The sequence below is a fragment of the Peromyscus californicus genome, unplaced genomic scaffold (genome assembly GCF_007827085.1).
Source record: "Peromyscus californicus insignis strain IS unplaced genomic scaffold, ASM782708v3 Scaffold_3__1_contigs__length_106647218, whole genome shotgun sequence".
NCBI lineage: Eukaryota > Metazoa > Chordata > Mammalia > Rodentia > Cricetidae > Peromyscus > Peromyscus californicus.
The window spans coordinates 76,897,572-76,916,169 of NW_026294551.1; the positions used below are offsets into that span (position 1 = coordinate 76,897,572).

The 18,598-nt window shown below is 48.2% G+C and overlaps 1 protein-coding gene across 1 annotated transcript; it reads left to right on the plus strand.

Annotated features, from left to right (window-relative positions):
* Positions 1–927: 927 nt before the first annotated feature.
* On the plus strand, positions 928–17,949 carry Nipal4 (NIPA like domain containing 4). Its single transcript, XM_052758360.1, has 6 exons — positions 928–1,590; positions 6,178–6,417; positions 9,416–9,472; positions 11,504–11,594; positions 15,062–15,222; positions 15,685–17,949. Exons 1-6 carry the CDS (start codon positions 1,548–1,550, stop codon positions 16,311–16,313), a joined length of 1,221 nt encoding a protein of 406 aa, XP_052614320.1. The 5' UTR covers positions 928–1,547; the 3' UTR covers positions 16,314–17,949.
* Positions 17,950–18,598: the final 649 nt, after the last annotated feature.

An 18,598-nucleotide genomic window follows, 5' to 3' on the forward strand; every position in this document is an offset into this window, starting at 1 on the left:
AGGCTTGGGAGCCCAGTAGGCTCTGTCCTCATCTTACTCCTCACATGGACGAGAAAGGGAGCCTACCTCATCGGAAGCTTGATGAGGTAAAACCTGCGGACACTGTGTCCAGAGATGACCCCACAGCCAGAGCTGATCTATTGCCCCAGTCATGTGTAGATGTTGGTGTGCTCTCTCTAGGTAATAAAGGTATATACCCATATGGTTGTCACAGGGATTACAAGCTGGATTTTGTCAGGACTTAGAACTCTGCCTTGCAGCAGGCATTTCACAGTGTTTTCATGGTTCAGGTGAGGGTTTTTCTAACTCAGTTTCACTGTGACCCACAGAGTCAATATCTTTTGTGATTTTATCTTTATAATTATCATCACCACCACCACCATCACCATCATCATCATAGTTATGCTGAGGGATTTTTGACAAATAAAAACTGCAGGACTGATGAGATGGCCCAGTGGGTAAAAGCACAAGCCTGATATCGTGAGTTGGATCCCTAGGAGTTTCCACTTAGGGACATGGTGGAAAGAGAGAAAGATCTCTCAAGTGCATGCACACACACAAATAAGTGTAAGAAAGCTGCATGTATTTAAGGTATACAAATGTGATGATTCTATATGTACCTATATTATGAAATGAGTACCATAAATGAGCTAATATACCCATATATCCCACATATATATGTATTAGTAAACACATACACATTCCATCATAATTTTATGTATATATATATACATATACTCCATCACTCTTACATATATACGTTCAATCACTTTTATTATGTAAGCATGTAAATTGATGTAATTTGATTGTATACGTATAAAATTTATAAATGGTGATTTTTGAAAAATATCTGCTTCTTAATGATTGGTCTTAATTTATTTCTCGCAGAACTGTATAAGAAAAGAATAGCCTGATTCATTTGGACCGCCAGTCACTTCACTTCCTCCCTCCATCCAGCCTGCCAATCCCCGGCCATCCATTCAGGGGACACAAATATGTATTGAATATTTAAGGACACCTACTCGGCTCCCGTCAACCCGCAGGGCCCAGCACAGATCAGACCTGTAAGTTACACCATGACAGAAACAGGAGAGGAGGGTAAAGGAAAAGAGGCGAGGAACCAGGTTCTCAGACCTTTCCTTGACATTTCCACCTCCCAAAGTGGCTTCCTCTGTACCATCCCGGAGTGCATCAACTCTGCCACTGAGGGAGCTAGATGTGGGTGCTGGCGTCCGGAAAGGCGGGCCCGGGGACCCGCCCCCTCTCTCCTGCCCCTGGCACGGGCCGGTGACTCGGTGGCTGGCACCCAGCTGCGGTCGCTCCCTCGAAGGGCACGAGCCCCTGCCTCAGTGTTGATTCCCCCCGTGTCCGGTGTTGCCCAAGGCTCAGGGTGACTCCTCCCCGGGGGCCCTCCCCTCTGGGGCGCGTCACTCTCCCCACCCCTGGGTCCGGACCCCAGCGGCTTCCCGCGCCCGAGCCACGCTGGGACAAGTCGCGGCCACCTGCCCAGGAGCCGCGGACCTCGGGCGCCGTCAGCCCAGGTCCCCATGGAGTTGCGGATCGCCAATGCCAACGGCAGCTGCGAGAATGGTGCGTGCGGCTGTAAGGGGACCTGGGTGGGCGCTGCGCTTGTCACCTTCCTCCCACCACCCTGGCCAACTTCTCCTCACTTGCTGGGGCCGTGAGCAAGGGGGTGGTGCTCAGCATCAGATTCCCACCCGGTTCCCAAACTGTCCTGAAGGTCCCGGGTCTGGCGGAGATGTCACCTCCCCAGGGGCAGCTGCAGGGTGCTGAGGCAGACTGAGAGGTGGAAAACAGAGCACTGGAGCAGGTGGCCTGTGAAAGGGGCAGGGGAGAGGGCTCAGGGGTCGTGTTGGGTCGCTGCAGGTACCTGCCCACATATCCTTCCATCACCCAAATCAGAGAATAGAGGGGCAGAGAGGTTCCCTATGCCCAAATCCACATGACACTTTTTGGAAAGGGAGAGAAATGCTCAGGAAAGACCCTTGATTTTTCTGGAGCGTTCTTAACTGTGTAGACCACGGCCTTCCCCTCAAGTCTCCCGTTGAATCCCGGAAGCAAACTCGATAAGAAGCAGGCAGTTGCCTTATCTTTATTTTTGTAGAGATACAAAATCTTTTTTGTTGTTGTTGCTGTATTTAGACAAAGTATTGCTAAATTGTCCAGAATAGCTTCAAATGTGTGATCCTCCTGCCTCGGGCCACTTCTGCTGGGGAGTACAAGTGTGTGCCACCCAGCCTAGATTTTATTTTGAAATGTATTCATTACTAGTGTGCCTGTGTATGTCTGAGCATGCATGGATGCACACGTGTGTGTGTGTGTGTGTGTGTGTGTGTGTGTGTGTGTGTGTGTGTGCGTGCGCGCGCGCGTGCGTGCAATGCATGGTGTGTATTTATGGGCCCAAGTGCTGTACTGAGGATATGGAGAACAGAGGACAACTTTGTGAGTGAGTTCTCTCCTCCTGCCTTTATGTAAGTTCCGGGACTGAGGATCAAAGGGACCATTTCCCAGCCTTAAGCCTGGGCTCTTAAAACCTTTTCCTTTTTCTTTTTCTGTTCTTTTCCTTTGGCTTCTTTTCTCTTTTTCTTTTCTTTTTTGCAATGTTGGCCATTGAGTCCAGGGCCTCGTACACCCTGGGAAGGCACCCTGACACTGGCCTTTATCCCTAGGGCACGTAGCTGTAATTTCACTGAGCCCATTCTAGAGACAGGGAAAGAGTGGCTCTGGCGGGCTGATAACTTGCTCCAGGAAACACAGCGGGGAATATGAACCACCTCTCGGATTCAGACTCCTGAACCTACAGTGCTGCTGCTCTCTGTTCCATCTGGAACATTTCCTACGTTCCTCTTGTCTTGGAAGTGCAGCCTGTGTGATGTTCTGAGGTCCCTAACTTCTACCCTTCTTCAGAGAAGCCAGCCCTTTAGGTATTGACTGACCTGAGAAACCAGGCAGGCCATTTTCAGCTTCACCCCTTAACCCAAGGCAGCAGGCATTCCTAGTTCTAGAACATTCTAGAGAAAAAGGTAAAGATTACCAGCTTGGTACCCCCTTTTTCAGATATGCACCCACTCCGAATTGGGTCCCCTTTGATCATCAGCTCCCTATCTCTTCATTGTACTGGAAGAATTTGACTTCAATGGGTGTGCTGAGCTGAGGGGGAGGGGGCGGCTGAAGTGAGCCCTCTGGCTCCACCCACTAGCAATGAGACTTGAAGCAGGGGAAAGGTGAGGAGCCAACTCTGGCTTACTGCCTGCATTTCCTGGGCTCAGGGAACTCCCCAGATGAGGCTCTTGGGCAAGGATGCCCTGAGCTGGTGGAACAGGAGAGAGCAGTACAGAACCAGTCTGGTTAGGGTCCGAGATGATGACTTCTTGTCTCATCGTCTCATGGTGGAAAGACAGATGTCTCATAGCAAAAAGACACACAGATATCCCCTGATGGATTTCAGTCCCAACTCCAGGAAATCTATTCTCTTTATGGGACCTCAGTTTCCCCTAGTAGAATATAAGGATTAGACTAGCTGTTTGGGGTTTTTGTTGTTGTTTTTCACTTTATTATTATTAATTTTTTTTACTTAGCATACAAAATAGTGGTTTTGCTAAGACAATTTTATACATACATAATCGTGCCTTGCTCGTATTTGTTCCCCATCCACTCCCTGCTTCCTTTCTTCCCCTCTTACTATTTTTTAATGAATTCCTCCTTTTCTGCATCCGGTACCTGGGTTGGAACCTTAGGCCTTACTTATCCCAGGCAAGTGCTCTCTACCTTTGAAATACATCTGCTACTGAGCTACATCCGAGACCAGCTGGGTTTTCTAAAGGGCTCTTCTACCTGTTTTCCCAGGCTCTGGGCCACGTACAAAAGGTCAACTTTGTCCTTATTCTGCTCCACCCAGCTGCTACTCGGATGCAGATGTGCAAAATTTCTAGCTCCCTGACCTTGGATTTGGGGCCCATCTAGACACAGAGTAGGAACTCCAGCTTGGTCTGAGAGAGGTCTGGTCTGGGCTTAGGTCCTTGGCACTAGGGTCTAGGCCTTTGCCACATACACTATAGGGAGATCAGAAGCTGAAAGACCTAGAAAGGCCAATACCAAACAAGAACTGTGGGAGCAGGGTAAACTGAGGAATTTCACGGGCATGTCTGTCTAAGAGTGATCCAGCTGCTGCCTCTAAGGCTGGAATGACCAGATAGACAAACTGACCTTCTGAGCTTCAAGTGCAACCCCAAGTCTGAATGTTCCTGGGAAAGCACCTCATTTTTGACCATTTGCAACAAGTTTGTTAACACACAGAACAAAACGGAGATGGATCCCACACATTCCTGCCCTGTGGGGCAAGCTGTTTATCAGAGAGAGTGTAGTGGTTCTGAGCATAGACTCAGCCATCAGATGGGTATGGGGTCTACTTCCGGCTTCACCTTTATTACAGGTCGGATGAGATCAGGTGTGTTCAGGGTGGTGTGGCCCTAGACACATCTTTATTACAGGTATTCCTTTAGGAAGGTCATTGAACTGGACTTCTCCTACTGAGGACCTGGAAATTGTCATTGTGACTGTTTCACTGAATGGTTGTTATGAGTCCTGAAGGAAAACTCTAGAACAGGAGCCATGTACATGGTAGCACTGGTAGAGGCTTGGTTATGCTTTTTTGTGTGTTTGTTTGTTTGTTTTGTTTTGTTTTGTTTTGTTGAGACAGAGTTTCTCTGTGTAGGTTTGCACCTTTCCTGGAACTCACTCTGTAGCCCAGGCTGGCCTCTAACTCACAGAGATCCACCTGCCTCTGCCTCCCGAGTGCTGGGATTAAAGGCATGCACCACCACTGCCCGGCCTTGGTTATGCTTTCTTATGTTTCACTGGACTTGCATAGCTTTGTGTTTTACTGAGGGTCTGCCCTTTGTTCCCAAGACTGTCCTTAGTGGTTGTGGCAGGGAGACAGACAAGTCAGGGGCTGGCTCTGGGACTTGAGGAAAGAATCAGACAGGAAAAGGAAACTGCAGACAGATCTGTATGGAATAACAGGAACACCGATCCAAGTATGCTCTGAAAGAGTCCGCAGCCACTGAAATAAGTCCTGGAATGGTGAGGTCCTACCTACAGGAAGATCACGCCTCAGTTACCTTCAGGCTGACTGAGGTCTGGGTGTACTATCTGCCCGGTGACATTCCCACTCTAGCTAGAGCTGGCATTAAAGTAAAGAAGCCCCAAGTGAGCTTAGAAGTTATTGGAGAATCGAAGACTGAGAGGGGATCCCTATGGAGGACACTGGGATGGATGCAGTGAATGCTTAGAGCTTAGGTGGGGCCCTACTCAGTGTGGGAGGCGTTAGTACCACAGGTTGGAATTCTGAAGCAAGACCATCTGTGTCTTAGTCAAGGTCTCCTAGAGAGACAGTTGTTACAGAGTGAATATATATTAAAAGAATGTGTTAAATCAGCTTATGTTGCTGTAGTGACAGCAGTTGTGTTACTCCTGAGAGGTTGAGAACTGGGTAGTTCCTTGGTCCTCAAGGCTGTGTGCCTCAGAAGTCGGGGTAGTCCCACACTGGCTGTCTCACTCTGGAGGGCCCAAGAGCCTGCTCGTTGCTCTGTCCTTGAGGCTGGGTGGCTACACAGTCCCGATCTACTGCTAAAATCCTGGAGGCTCCTGGAGAGCAGCTGGTTCTCAATGGATGACAGAATCCTAAAAATGCTGGGTCAGGGGAGGAATCAGCTGCAGGAGGAAAAAGGTACATTAACTCCAGGTGAGAGGGAAGGAGTGAGCAAAAGTCTTCCTTCTGCTGTACCCTCTTTCCACCTGACGGTGTCACCCTCAGTTGGGGTGGGTTTCCCACATCAATTAAGACAAACAGGACAAGTCCCTGAACAAGTACCGCACCCTCATAGACTCCGTTTCTTTGTCTGTAGAATGGGAATTAAAGAAGTCGCCGATTTGACAGGAGGCCCTACAGCTTGATAAGTCCATGCAAGTGAAGCCCTTAGTGAGAAAACAGCTAACAGCATGGGGAATTGGAAATAGTCTTTTTTTGGTTGGGGTCTGGTGTGTGGGTGGATCCCTCGAGCAACAGAAACATGGACTCTAAGTCAGCGTCAATTCCAGCATATTTGAACCATGCCCATGTCCTCAGCCTGACTCTCAGCCTGCTTTTCCCTCTAGGTTCCATAGTCAGTCTCTACTGCTCCTCCCAAGAGGTCCTCTGTCAGATTGTCAGAGGCATCAGCCCTGAGGAGCCCAACAATGCCACCTTGATCACCTGGCAAGAGAGGGTCAGGAAGAGGTATGGCTTCTACATCGGTGTGGGCCTCGCCTTCCTCTCCTGTCTACTCATCGGCAGCAGCGTCATCCTTAAGAAGAAAGGCCTCATACGACTTGTGGCCACAGGGGCCACCAGGGCAGGTAGGCTTCTTGGGCAGGAGAGGATGGGTGAGGGCAGCTAAGCCCTTAGTGATGACTTCCCTCCACAGGGACCCAGGCTGCAATCTGAGGATGGGCTCAGGTGGGCACTGGAGACTCACTGTCAACCCTGCCGAGAATCCCCACTGCCAATAGCTGGAAGCCTTCCTTTATAATCCAGTATTTCCTGAGCGTTCCATGATGTACGCATTAGAGTAAAGACACAGCAAAGCCCCAGGATGGAGAATCAGACACTCCAGGCTTCATCTTAGCTTGGATTCTTACCAGCCTGTCCTGCAGGCAAGTTACAACTTCTCCTGTGAAATAGGATCACAAATGCCTCAGCCCACAGCACGTCAGACCCTCAGGTGCCCGTACACACACACACACACAGCTGAACTGTGACACAGGCATTGAGTCTTGCTCGTTTGGAAGACTGGGTGTGACTCACTGAAATCGTCCTCAGGAAAGGATATCACATGTAAAGGAATCCCCCTCATTCATTGCATGCCTGCCATGTACCAGGTCCAGTGTGAAACCTGGGGACACAGAGTCCCTGTGGTCAAGTGGGAGAAACAGACAGCCAACACAAAATCATCCTGTGGTGTGCTGAGTGCCTTCACAGGGAAGACACAGGGTTGCTAAGGAAATCTTTTGGAGTATGTAAAGCTCCGATCCGGGTGCAGAAGGGAAGTTTTCTGTACAACTTGATTCTTACACTGAGACCTGAGTGACAAGGAGGTAGCAGGGAAAGGGGAGAGAGGACTGCTCAGTGGCACGAGCAGCCAGGGCCAAGGCTCAGAGGTGAGCCTGAGCTGGATGTGGAACGGAAGACAATTCAGGAAGCCCAGAGCGTGCAGGGGCAGGTGAGCTCAGCAAGGCCAGCTCAACAAGGGTCATGGGAACTGGGCTGCAGAGTTCTGAGTGTGACCATTAAGTGATTGACTGATGTTTTAGGCAGGGGAGTGACAGTCCCACTTATGATTTCCAAAGGGTCCCTGTTGCTAGGTAGAGAATGGATTAGAGTCCCCGAGTAGAACCAATGAAGTGGGTGAGAGGAGGAAATAGGACACTGGGAATGCAGACACATGGTAGATTCCAAAGCTAGTCTGGGGAGGTGGAACGCACCGGCTTTGATGTTTCCTGGCTCCCAGGGGAGGGGCAGAGGGAAGTCAAGGATGACTCAGGTTTCTGACTTGAGCAACTGGGAAGATGGTGGATGGTGCCATGTTCTGCAATGAATGCAGAGGGAGAAACAGGTTTCGGGAAGATGACATGTTCAAGTTTGGACCTGTTCATTGTCTGACTCTTTCCCATGAGACACTGCACTTTGGAAGCAGACCATCACAATTACAATTCTGGTTTCTTAACTGTTGTTAGTGGGGTTCTGGGCAAAAAATGTATTTTTATATACCCCAATTCCCTCATTTACAAAATAGACAAAGAATGGTACCAATTTGGCCTGTGTGGTGGTGGTGCATGCCATCCGTCCTAGTTGTTATTTATTTCTGTGATAAAACACTATGAACAAAGCAACTTTGGGAGGAAAGAGCCCATCATGAAGGGAAGTTGGGGCAGGAACCTGGAAGCAGGAACAGAAGCAGAGGCTATGGAGACAGGCTGCTTATTGGCTTGTTCCTCATGGCTAGCAACCTCAGCCTGCTTGCTTTTTTGTTTTGTTTTGGTTTGGTTTGGTTTGGTTTTTTAAGACAAGATTTCTCTGTGTAACAGCACTGGCTGTCCTGGAACTCGATTTGTAGACCAGGCGGGCTCAGTCTGCTTTTTTATACAACCCAGGACTACCTTCCCAGAGATGGTATCAGCTACAGTGGGCTGGGCCCCCACATCAAACACCTGTCAAAAAAATACTCCATAGACTTACCTATAGGCCAATCTGGTGGAGATGATTCCACTCCTGAAGGCCCCTCTTCCCACATTACTGTAATCTGTCGAGTTGACAAAACACTAATCAGCACACCATCCCAGCAGAGATGGAGACAGAAGGACCATGAGTTCAAAGCCAGCTGGGGTTACATAGTCAACTCCAGATCGGATCTCTCTAACCTACATAGTGAGATCCCTCATACAAAACGGAGTAGGGGAGAGGGGTTCAACAGTCCAGGGTAGAATGTGTCTATTGAGGTAGGGGAAATGCAGAAGAGAAGCAGGTCATCTGCAATTACAAGTGACAGAAACCAGGAAGGAGAATGGCCATCTCAAGCGGGAATATTAGAAATGAGAGACCAGACTGGGCATCCAGGGGAAGCAGTAGAGATCTAGAGAGTGGGTGTGAATTCAGACAAACACTAGAGCAGAGCGTTCTGCACTCAGGGAGAAACTTGGGGCAGGAAAGAGCTAATCGTTCTTGAAGAGTAAGAAGAGTGCAGCAAGGGTGTGTGCGGAGGTGGGCAGGACCAAGCCTGTCTCCATAAGGACTGGAACTTTATCTCAAGAGTAAATGGAAGACACTGAGCAGCTATGTACAGAAAAGTGGTAAAATCTAATTTGCATATTTCAAAACCACTGGCTGCCATGAAAGGAACGACTTGCTGTGGGGTTAAGTGTAGAGTCACAGTAACTCCGGAACAAAGCCATTGCTTCCTCCTGGCCAGACACGATGGACCAGGAGGTTGACAGTGGTGTGGATTCACACCCGGGTACTTTTTGGTGACAGAATCAGTCATACAGACTAGATGCAGAAGGAGGGGATAGAAGGGCCTCTGACCTCTGGATGTGTCATTTCCTGAGTTTCATTGAACAAGTTGCAGGGGTACAATGAATGTCAAGAGTCATTAGGGTACCTGTGAAAGATGCCAGAGATGTCAAGTGAGTAGTTTAGATGCACAGCTGGATTCAGAAGACAAGTCCAAGTCACTAGTGCTAAACAGGATGACTGTATATAGATGCTAAGAAGCAAGTCCTGGGGGACAGTTAAGGGGGCAAAGGCAGAATCCCACAAAGTGTCACTGGCTTCTAACTTTGTGTCTATTTCCTTCTGTAGTGAATGGAGGCTATGGCTACCTGAAGGACCCAATGTGGTGGGCTGGATTTGCTACCAGTAAGTGGCATCTTTTACCATTAAGAACAGTGATCTACTGATGGCTGGGATGGAGATGAAGGGAGAGCAGAGGGAATAGTACTGTCTCTATTATAGACACTGAGAGCCCAAGGCCAACTTCCTTGGGAAAACCTTGTCCCTGCAGACATCTTACACTGAGAGGTCACTTTCTCAGCCCAAAGGAAGGCCTCTTCTATGAAGATAATGATGCAGGTGCAGAGGTGTGGGGTGCAGCTCAGTTGGGAGGGCACTTGCCTAGCATGCACAAAGCCCTGGGTTCAATCCCAAGCACCACATAAAACAGGGATGGTAGAACATGCCTATAATCACAGCACTCTGGAGGGGGAGGCAGCAGGAGCCGAAGTTCAAGGTCACCCTCAGTTACACAGCAAGTTCAAGGCCAGCCTGGAATACAGGAAACCCGGTCTCAGTTTTTTTGAATGGATACCAGTGTGTTGTTTCAGCTGCCACTGAAATACAGGGCACTGGTAGCGCTGCCTCTTGGCCACAGTCTTGGGCCTCTGTCTGGTAGACATTGAAAACCTTAGGCAGCTTCACTATACCATGACAATTAAGAGCTTGACCTACTTAGAACAAAGCTGGTCTGCTACTTTGTCTAGATTTGTACGCTCATACATTGCCCCAATTTCTACCTACCCTTCTGGCTATCAAAGCTCTAAAAATATTAGTATTATTATTGCTATCATCATCATCATCATCATCAGTGTGTGGTGTGTGTGTGTGTGTGTGTGTGTGTGTGTGTGTGTGTGTGTGTGTGTGTCAGGAGGATGTTAGATATCTTCCTCTAATGCTTTCCACTTTAGTTTTTAAAACAGGGTCTCTTACTGAACTGAAGTTCAGTTCACCATCTCTGCTAGGCTGGCTGGCCAGTAAAAGCTTGCAGGATCCACATATCTCCATCCCACCATGTTGGAGCTACAGGCACACTCAACCATGACTGGCTTTTACATGGGTTCTGAGGACTTGAACCCAGGTCCTCTTGCTTGCACAGCACATGCTCTTACCCACCAGGTCATCTCCCTATTCCCCAAAGCCTAATTCTTTTAGGTGGAAACTAACACTTCCTATCAATAACCTTCTAATTAAGGTTCAGTCCTTACCTTGGGCCGAGCTCTCCTACTGACCATCATCTGCCTTCACACAAGAGGCCCTGGCTGCTCTCTGCAGAAAAGAGATGGAAACGGATCTTGTAGGCAAGGGCAGCCTAGAAACTCAGATGGAAAGTATTTTTGGCTCCCTGGTCATTCAGCCTCTCCTAAACTTCCTGTTGCTTCGGACGATTGTCTTAGATTAGTTTCTGTTGCCGTGATAAAACACTGACCCAAGGGAGGAAAGGGTTTATTTGGCGACTGTCCATCACAGGGGGATGCCAATGCAGGAACTCAAGGCAGGAACTTGCCCAGGGGTGGCACTGCCCACAGTGGCATGGGCTCTTCCACATCAATCCTTAAACAAGAACATGTCCCCGCAGGCTTTGCCTACAGGCCAATCTGACAGGGGCATTCTCTCAACTGAGATGCTCTCTCAACTCCTCTGCTCAGATGACTCTGGCTTGACAGAAAAACGAACCCACACAACTGTCCACAGTTCCCTTCCAAAAGAGTAGTCCATGGACCAAGCAGTTCCCAACGAATCCATGACGGTAATTGTTTCTTCATTTGATAACGAATTTTCTAGAACTTACCTTAGAGAGATGAAAACATGAAAACCTGTGAGACACACTTCACGAGTGTGGACTGAAAGTGGACGGGCACACAAAAAAACACGGCAGCTTCTCAGGTCACTGTGAGCTCAGGATTCAGGCCTTGCCACCTTTACAGGGGGAGAACTCAAGAGTCTGGGTCTGACCTTATCTCCAGAGAGACACCATGTGGATGGATATTAAGGAATGCTGGTCTTGGGTTGTAGGTCCTGTTGAACACTGACAGAAACCATCTCTGCCCAGACTCGTCTGGAATGGACGTGGTACCGTGGAGTCACACTGGCCTCTTTTCTCCTCTAATTCCCTAGTGTCCGCTGGAGAAGTCGCCAACTTCGGGGCCTATGCATTTGCACCTGCTACGGTTGTCACGCCGCTGGGAGCACTGAGCGTCCTCATAAGGTCACTGTCCCCTCTTCTGCCACCTCTGGCTCTTTCCTGTTTTTATTTTGTTGAGACCTGGATTTTCCAAAGTGGGAGCAGCTACAAGGACCCCCCCAAACCAGTCCAAGCCCCCCAAAAATGGAACATGCTATTTAGAGCTTCAGGCCCTTGGATTGCTTCTGCCATAGGCCTCAGTTTCCCTCAATGAATTAAGAACATGAGCCGTAGTGTTCTTTTGTTTATAGTGTATATGTTGTTTATACACATGGGAGTGTGTGCAGTTGTGTACACTGATACATGTGCATATGTATATACCTGAGTATGAGCTGTCTGTTGAGGACAGAGATTAGAGTTCATTGTCTATCTTAATTAATCTCTACCTTATTTTTTTTAGACAATGTCTCTCACTGCCCGGAGTTCACCAATTGATTAGGCTGGCTGCCCAATAAGCTCAGAAAGCCTCCAGTCTCTCGACTCCCCAGGACTAGGACTATAGGCACACATTACCACACCTGGCATTTAGGTGGGTGCAGAGGATTTGAACTCAGTCCCCTCATGCTTGCAGGGCGAGCATGTTACCAAGTGAGCCACAAAATTACCCGAGTACTAATCCATACTCAAACCTTAGTAGTGATGGATTCATAGGCAAGTCTCTTAGCCAAGTCTCAATTCATCCATATGTAAAATAGAATACTAATGATACACACCCAGAGAGCCAAATGAGATAACACACAGAGTGGATGTAGAGCAAACTAGCTCCAAGCAGCCATGGCTACAATATACAGAGGAAAACTATGCATGAAGCCGTCTGGATGTAATCTATGTATTAACTCACTTCATCCTTGCATTTGTGCCCAAGACTCAGAGAGGTTAAGCACTTTGGCCAAGGTAACCTTCCAGCAATCTCTGCTTCTTGACCTATTTCTGTTCCTTGGGTGGACAGACAAATAGACAAACCCCTTCTTCCACTTGTATATGTCAGCATGAAGACCCTGTTGTCGGGCCAGGATCTACCTTATGCAGTGTAATTCCAGGACCTAGGAGTTAACAGCCACACCATACTATGTTGCCTCTCAGTAAAGACTTTGCAAACAATGGTTTTACAAATTAGGGAATCTTAGAGCTGGGGATGTAGCTGGGAGGAGAGAACTCACCTGGTATGCCTGGGTTTGACTCCTAACATCCCCCAAACAACCAAAACCAATAATACAATGAAGCCATTGATACTAAGCATTTGTGCCTCTTATCATCCCCCCTCCCGATTCCTCCCAAGCTATGAACTTGTACTTGTATAGGTATTTCTGCATGGGTCCTTAAGCCCATTTGAGGGATGCTGTCATTTAGGGGTTACCTCTTGAGTTCTGGTAAATCCCAGCCAACCACAGCAAGCACCTATAATCCCTTCTGTGCTGTTTTTCCACTTGAAGACAATTGTGCAGCATTCACAGTTGTGAGACAAGTAGATTCCTCACTCTCAGTACACAACTGGCCTGGCCACTGTTACTGCTGAGTAGAAAGAAGTGCTTCCCAAATCTGATGTGTTTGGTCCTGCCTCTGTAAATGCCATCAGAGTCTCTCAAATAGAACACTGTAGGTAAATAGTTAGGGCTTGCATCTCTGGGCTTGCTCAATTTGCTTCCTTATGTGCCCCAGGATCACCTGCCCAGGTATAGCACTGCCCACCAGGAGCTGAGCCATTCCTCATCAATCCTCAATCAAGAAAATGGCCCACAAGCTTGCCTATAGGCCAAGACTTTTGGATGATTCTTAGGTCTCAGGGCAGTCAATACATTTTTAGTGTGAACTAATGTAACCTTCATAAAGCAAGTGAGCTCATGGATCATTCCCAGCCTGCCCAGTTCCCCCTTTTCTTCCCTCATCTGGAGGATCAAAAGGGAACAAAAATTATGTCACCAAGGAGCTGGAAGGATCTTGCTCAGTAAAGACCCTGGAGAGCGTAAAGGTTCTCTTTAATGTAGAAGAAAGCCCATCAGCTTTGCAATGAGATCAAAGTATCGTTCCAAACTTTTGCCACTTACCAGTTAAAGGACTTTGCTGAGTCATTTTAACTTCTACAAGCTCTGTTTTCTTGTCTGTAAATTGGGAGCAGTATATGTTAACTCACAGAGTTGCCAGGCCAACTCTGACACAGCACCTATTAGGAAATACATGCCCCAAGACATAGTGTCTATAATTATCATTGTGGTGGTTGATATTGGTACATGCAAGTGAAAGAGAAATAGATTCTCTATGACCCAAGGAACAGACATGGGGCAAGGAACAGAAATGACCAGAAAATGCATTTGGAGTGAATAAGTAGTGTGAACCTGCAATGCATTCATTTGGCTCGTTCCCTGCTGCCAGATGCACACCATACACCCCATGGCTGAAAAACATCTCCTAGCAGTACTATGGGACAATACATTCAGTTGGTAGGGAGTCAGAGTAGTTTGCAAGGCTCTTTTAACCTGTCTTTGGTTACTTTCTATTGCTGTGATGAGACACTATGACCAAAAGCAACTTGGGGAGGAAAGGATTTTTGGGGCTTACAAATTACAGTCCATCACGGGGGAAGTCAAGGCAGGAACTTAAGCCAGGAACTCAGAGGCAGAAACTGAAGCAGAAGCCACATTGGCGCTTGCTCCTCCTGGCTTGCTCGGTTTGCTTTTTTTTTTTTTTTGGTTTTTCGAGACAGGGTTTCTCTGTGTAGCTTTGCGCCTTTCCTGGAACTCGTAGACTAGGCTGGCCTCAAACTCACAGAGATTCGCCTGGCTCTGCCTCCCAAGTGCTGGGATTAAAGGCATGTGCCACCACCGCCCGGCTTCAGTTTGCTTTCTTTTTTTTTTTTTTTTTTTTTTTTTTTGGTTTTTCGAGACAGGGTTTCTCTGTAGTTTTGTGCCTTTCCTGGAACTCACTTTGTAGACCAGGCTGGCCTCGAACTCACAGAGATCCGCCTGGCTCTGCCTCCCGAGTACTGGGATTAAAGGCGTGTGCCACCACCGCCCGGCCAGTTTGCTTTCTTATACACCCCAAGACCACCTGTCCAAGAATGGTACCGCCTCCAGTGGTCTATGCTTACCCACATCCACCATCAATCAAGAAAATGCCCCCACAGGCTTTTCAACAGGCCAATCTGATGGGGGCATTTGCTCAGCGGCGGCCACCTCTTCTCAGATGACTCTACATTATGTCAAGTTGACAATACACCAGCCAGGACACAACCCTTTGGTTTGTGGATGGTTTCCATTTCAAAAATAAAAGAGATCCATGTGTATTTTGGCTCCTCCAGCACACATTCTAACCCCTCTTAGAAATTTGTTTCTACTAAGTTTGGGGTTGGAGGGAAGGAATCTGGGAAGGCTTCTACAGAGAGGAGTGAATTTTAGACGTTGTTCCCCATAAGTGTTTACTCAGCCCCCAGGTGTCTTTTGGGGGCCTGGAATAGACCCTTCCACTCAATTCCTTTCTCCCATGCCCCTGTACAGTGCCATCTTCTCCTCCTATTGCCTGAGAGAGAGCCTGAATCTACTGGGGAAGCTGGGCTGTGTGATCTGTATGGCTGGCAGCACAGTGATGGTCATACACGCCCCCAAAGAGGAGAAGGTCACTACTGTTGCGGAGATGGCGTCCAAGATGAAAGACACAGGTAGGCTTCAAGAACGGGGCTTGCAGAAAACACTAGGGGGTGAATCGTGTATAGACCATCTAATTGGGCTCTGTCCATCTCCATGCTGCCCCCTTGAGGAAAAGGTGAACAACAGACAGGAAGTTGGGCATTACCCTTTAGCTTCTTGGCTGGATGTAAACATATACCATTTATTGTTCATTGTGTGGAGCACTTCCCTAAATACACACATTTTTATTATTACAACATTGTATGTAAGAATATGCATTATTTCATTAAACAGCTCTGCAAGGAAAAAAAATACTTTTGACCCCCCCTTTTTTTTACAAGTGGCTAAACTAAAGTCTTAGAGTTTAGTAAGCTGCATGAGTTATTAAAAGGTCTGAAGCTGAGACTAGAACCCACATGTGTCAGACTCTAAGTCTGGGGCCCTAGATAATGTCTGCGTCCTTCACTGAATGATGGATGTCCCTCTTCCCGAAGGGTTCGTCGTGTTTGCTGTCCTTCTGGTGGTGTCCTGCCTCATCCTTATCTTCATCGTTGCCCCACGGTATGGGCAAAGGAATATCCTCATTTACATCATCATCTGCTCTGTGATTGGATCCTTCTCCGTGACGGCCGTCAAGGGTCTGGGTGTCACCATTAGGAACTTCTTCCAGGGCTTACCAGTTGTGCGGCACCCCCTGCCCTACATCCTGTCCCTCATCCTGGGACTTTCCATCATTATTCAGGTCAACTTCCTCAACAGGGCACTGGATATCTTTAACACCTCACTGGTCTTCCCTATCTACTACGTTTTCTTCACCACGGTGGTAGTGGCCACTTCCATTGTCCTCTTCAAGGAGTGGTATACCATGTCTGCTGTGGACATTGTGGGCACCCTGTCTGGCTTCGTCACCATCATCTTGGGTGTTTTCATGCTTCATGCTTTCAAAGATCTGGACATCAACCAAATCAGCTTGCCACACACGCATAAAAACACAACTCCAGCTCCCGCCCCAGAGCCCACGGTCATTAAACTAGAAGACAAGAACGTCCTTGTGGACAACATAGAACTTGCCAGCACACCATCACCACAGCAGAAACCCAAAGTATTTATGATCCATTCTTAAAACCTGGAATACATGGGTAAGAGGAGGCACCCAATGGTCCAGCCTGACCTCTCAAGTTCAAAACTACCAGGTTACTTTCAGCACATCTGTTGCCAAGGGCTATCTTTCCTTGAGAGATTCATTTATACCTCACTGCTGTTCCTAGAAGAAGAAAAACTCCCTACCCATTGAGTAGGTGGCAGGACTTCCTAGAGATACAGCCTTGGTGACTAAATCCACTAGTTCCTGTTGGAACCAGCAAGTGCCCAGAGCCTCTTCTCTCTGGTTCCCTCAGCACCATCTATCTCTATGTTTTTGGGGAAGAAGATAGAATTTGACCTGCTGAATGTAGCCCAGTTCGAGAACTGCCCTCAGGTCTTGGTCATCAGGAAATCCTTCACACCAATTGGCCTGTCAAGCTGGACTTCTCAGCCCTTAGTGCAAGAATGGAGCTTGTGAAGGACTGCAGAGCAACCTGTGTGCCTCACCATCCCAAGGTGCACAGTAGGCGCCAGGTAGCCTGGTGTTTATTGAAGAACGAAGCAAGACCCCAGCTGACCTCCTTACTGTGAAAGCCACCTGATGTCTCAGGGAAGTTTCAACTAGTCCATTCTCCAAGCACTCCAGCCTGGAAGTAATATCTTGCTGTCCATGCCCCAAGTGGCACCACCACCCTCCCCTCTCTCCGTCCATCCCAAGGCACCAGTCACCGACACATGCACACTGTAACCTTAGAACTCAACAACAGCAGGGGATGCTTCCTAGCCCAGCTCCCTCTGCTGGCCATACCTGTGTTCACCCAGCCTTCTCTGGGAAGAGAACAGCACTGTGCTGTCACTCTGGAATTTAGCAGAATGTGACTTCCTTTGCATCAACAAGTTGACCATAATATGACTTGGGGAGGTGGGAGGGAGTGTGAGGAACAATGTCAATGTTGGCAGGATGGAGTCATGGGCTGTCTGGAAACCTGGAAGTAATTTTTAGACTGACTCGAAGACCCAAACAAGAACCCAGGCCCAAAAATGTAGGGGGAAATTTCTGAGCCGTAGCTAGTGGAATTGGCTCTGAATCTCAGTAACCAAGCAGGAGTGCAGGATTGGCACGGCCTTGTTGGCCCAACTGGAACTGAGTCTATCTCCACTGACAAACTAACTGCCCACACTGGAAGCAGCATGCCACGACTCCGCCTCCATCACTTGCCCCGGGGGCCATCTTTGGTGACCCTACATTTGGCCAGAGGCATGCACAGCATAGCAGCTGAGGAGAGAATTGGGATCCTTTTCTTCCCAGCTTCTTCCAACTGTGAAAGGAAGGACCACAAGAGAGTGCAGTTAGGAGCTAGTGTGTGGGAAGAGGGGAGACTTGATCTTCAGTGCAGGTAGAGTCCTGTCAAGCTCCCTGCCTATTGGAGTTCACATCTAATCCCCTAAATACAACCACACCCTTGTCAAACCCTTTCTAGCCTTGGGCAAGTCCTTAGGGCAGATCAACGCTCTGGGCCCCTGTACCTTCCATGTCCAATCCCCAGTATTTGAATGAATGTGGATTTCTGACTGTAACTGAAATCATTGCAACACATTGGATCTTGGCTATGGCAGTGGACTGAGGATTCTGAGAGCCTGGACTCTGGGCTCAAGAGTAAAGACTTCAGAGTGTGTTTACTTGACAAATGTCTTGATCTTCCTTGAACAAGGAGCAAATTCACACCACTGGTCGTTCTAACATGCTGGGAGGCCAGTCCCTGATGTCCGAAATGCCAAGTGAAGCTCTCCCAGGTCTTTCACACATCTGCCCTCACTCAAGTTGGGCAGGTTGCTGTTGGGATGGCTGCATTGAAGACCACACCTTAGTTAATGCCTGAGCCCTTACTAGGCACCAGGCATAGGAAAGAGCTTATGTTATATATAGGATGCTTTCCCAGCATTCATGTGAGGGTTCGATGAGGTAACTGTCTTAGTTAAGGTTTCTATTGCTGTGAAGAGACACCATGACCACAGCTACTCTTATAAAGGAAAACATTTAACTTGGGGCTGGCTTACAGGTTCAGAGGTTTAGTCCATTATTGTCAGGGTGGGAAGCATGGTGGCATGCAGGCAGACATGGTGCTGGAGAAGGAGCCAAGAGTTCTGCATCTGGATCCACACGCAGCAGGATGAGAGAGTGAGCCACTGGGCCTGAAACTTCAAAGCCTGCCCTCAGTGACACACTTCTTCCAAGGAGACCACACCTACTCCAGTAAGGCCACACCTCCAATAATACTACTCCTTGAGTCTATGGGAGCCATTTTCATTCAGACCACCACAGGA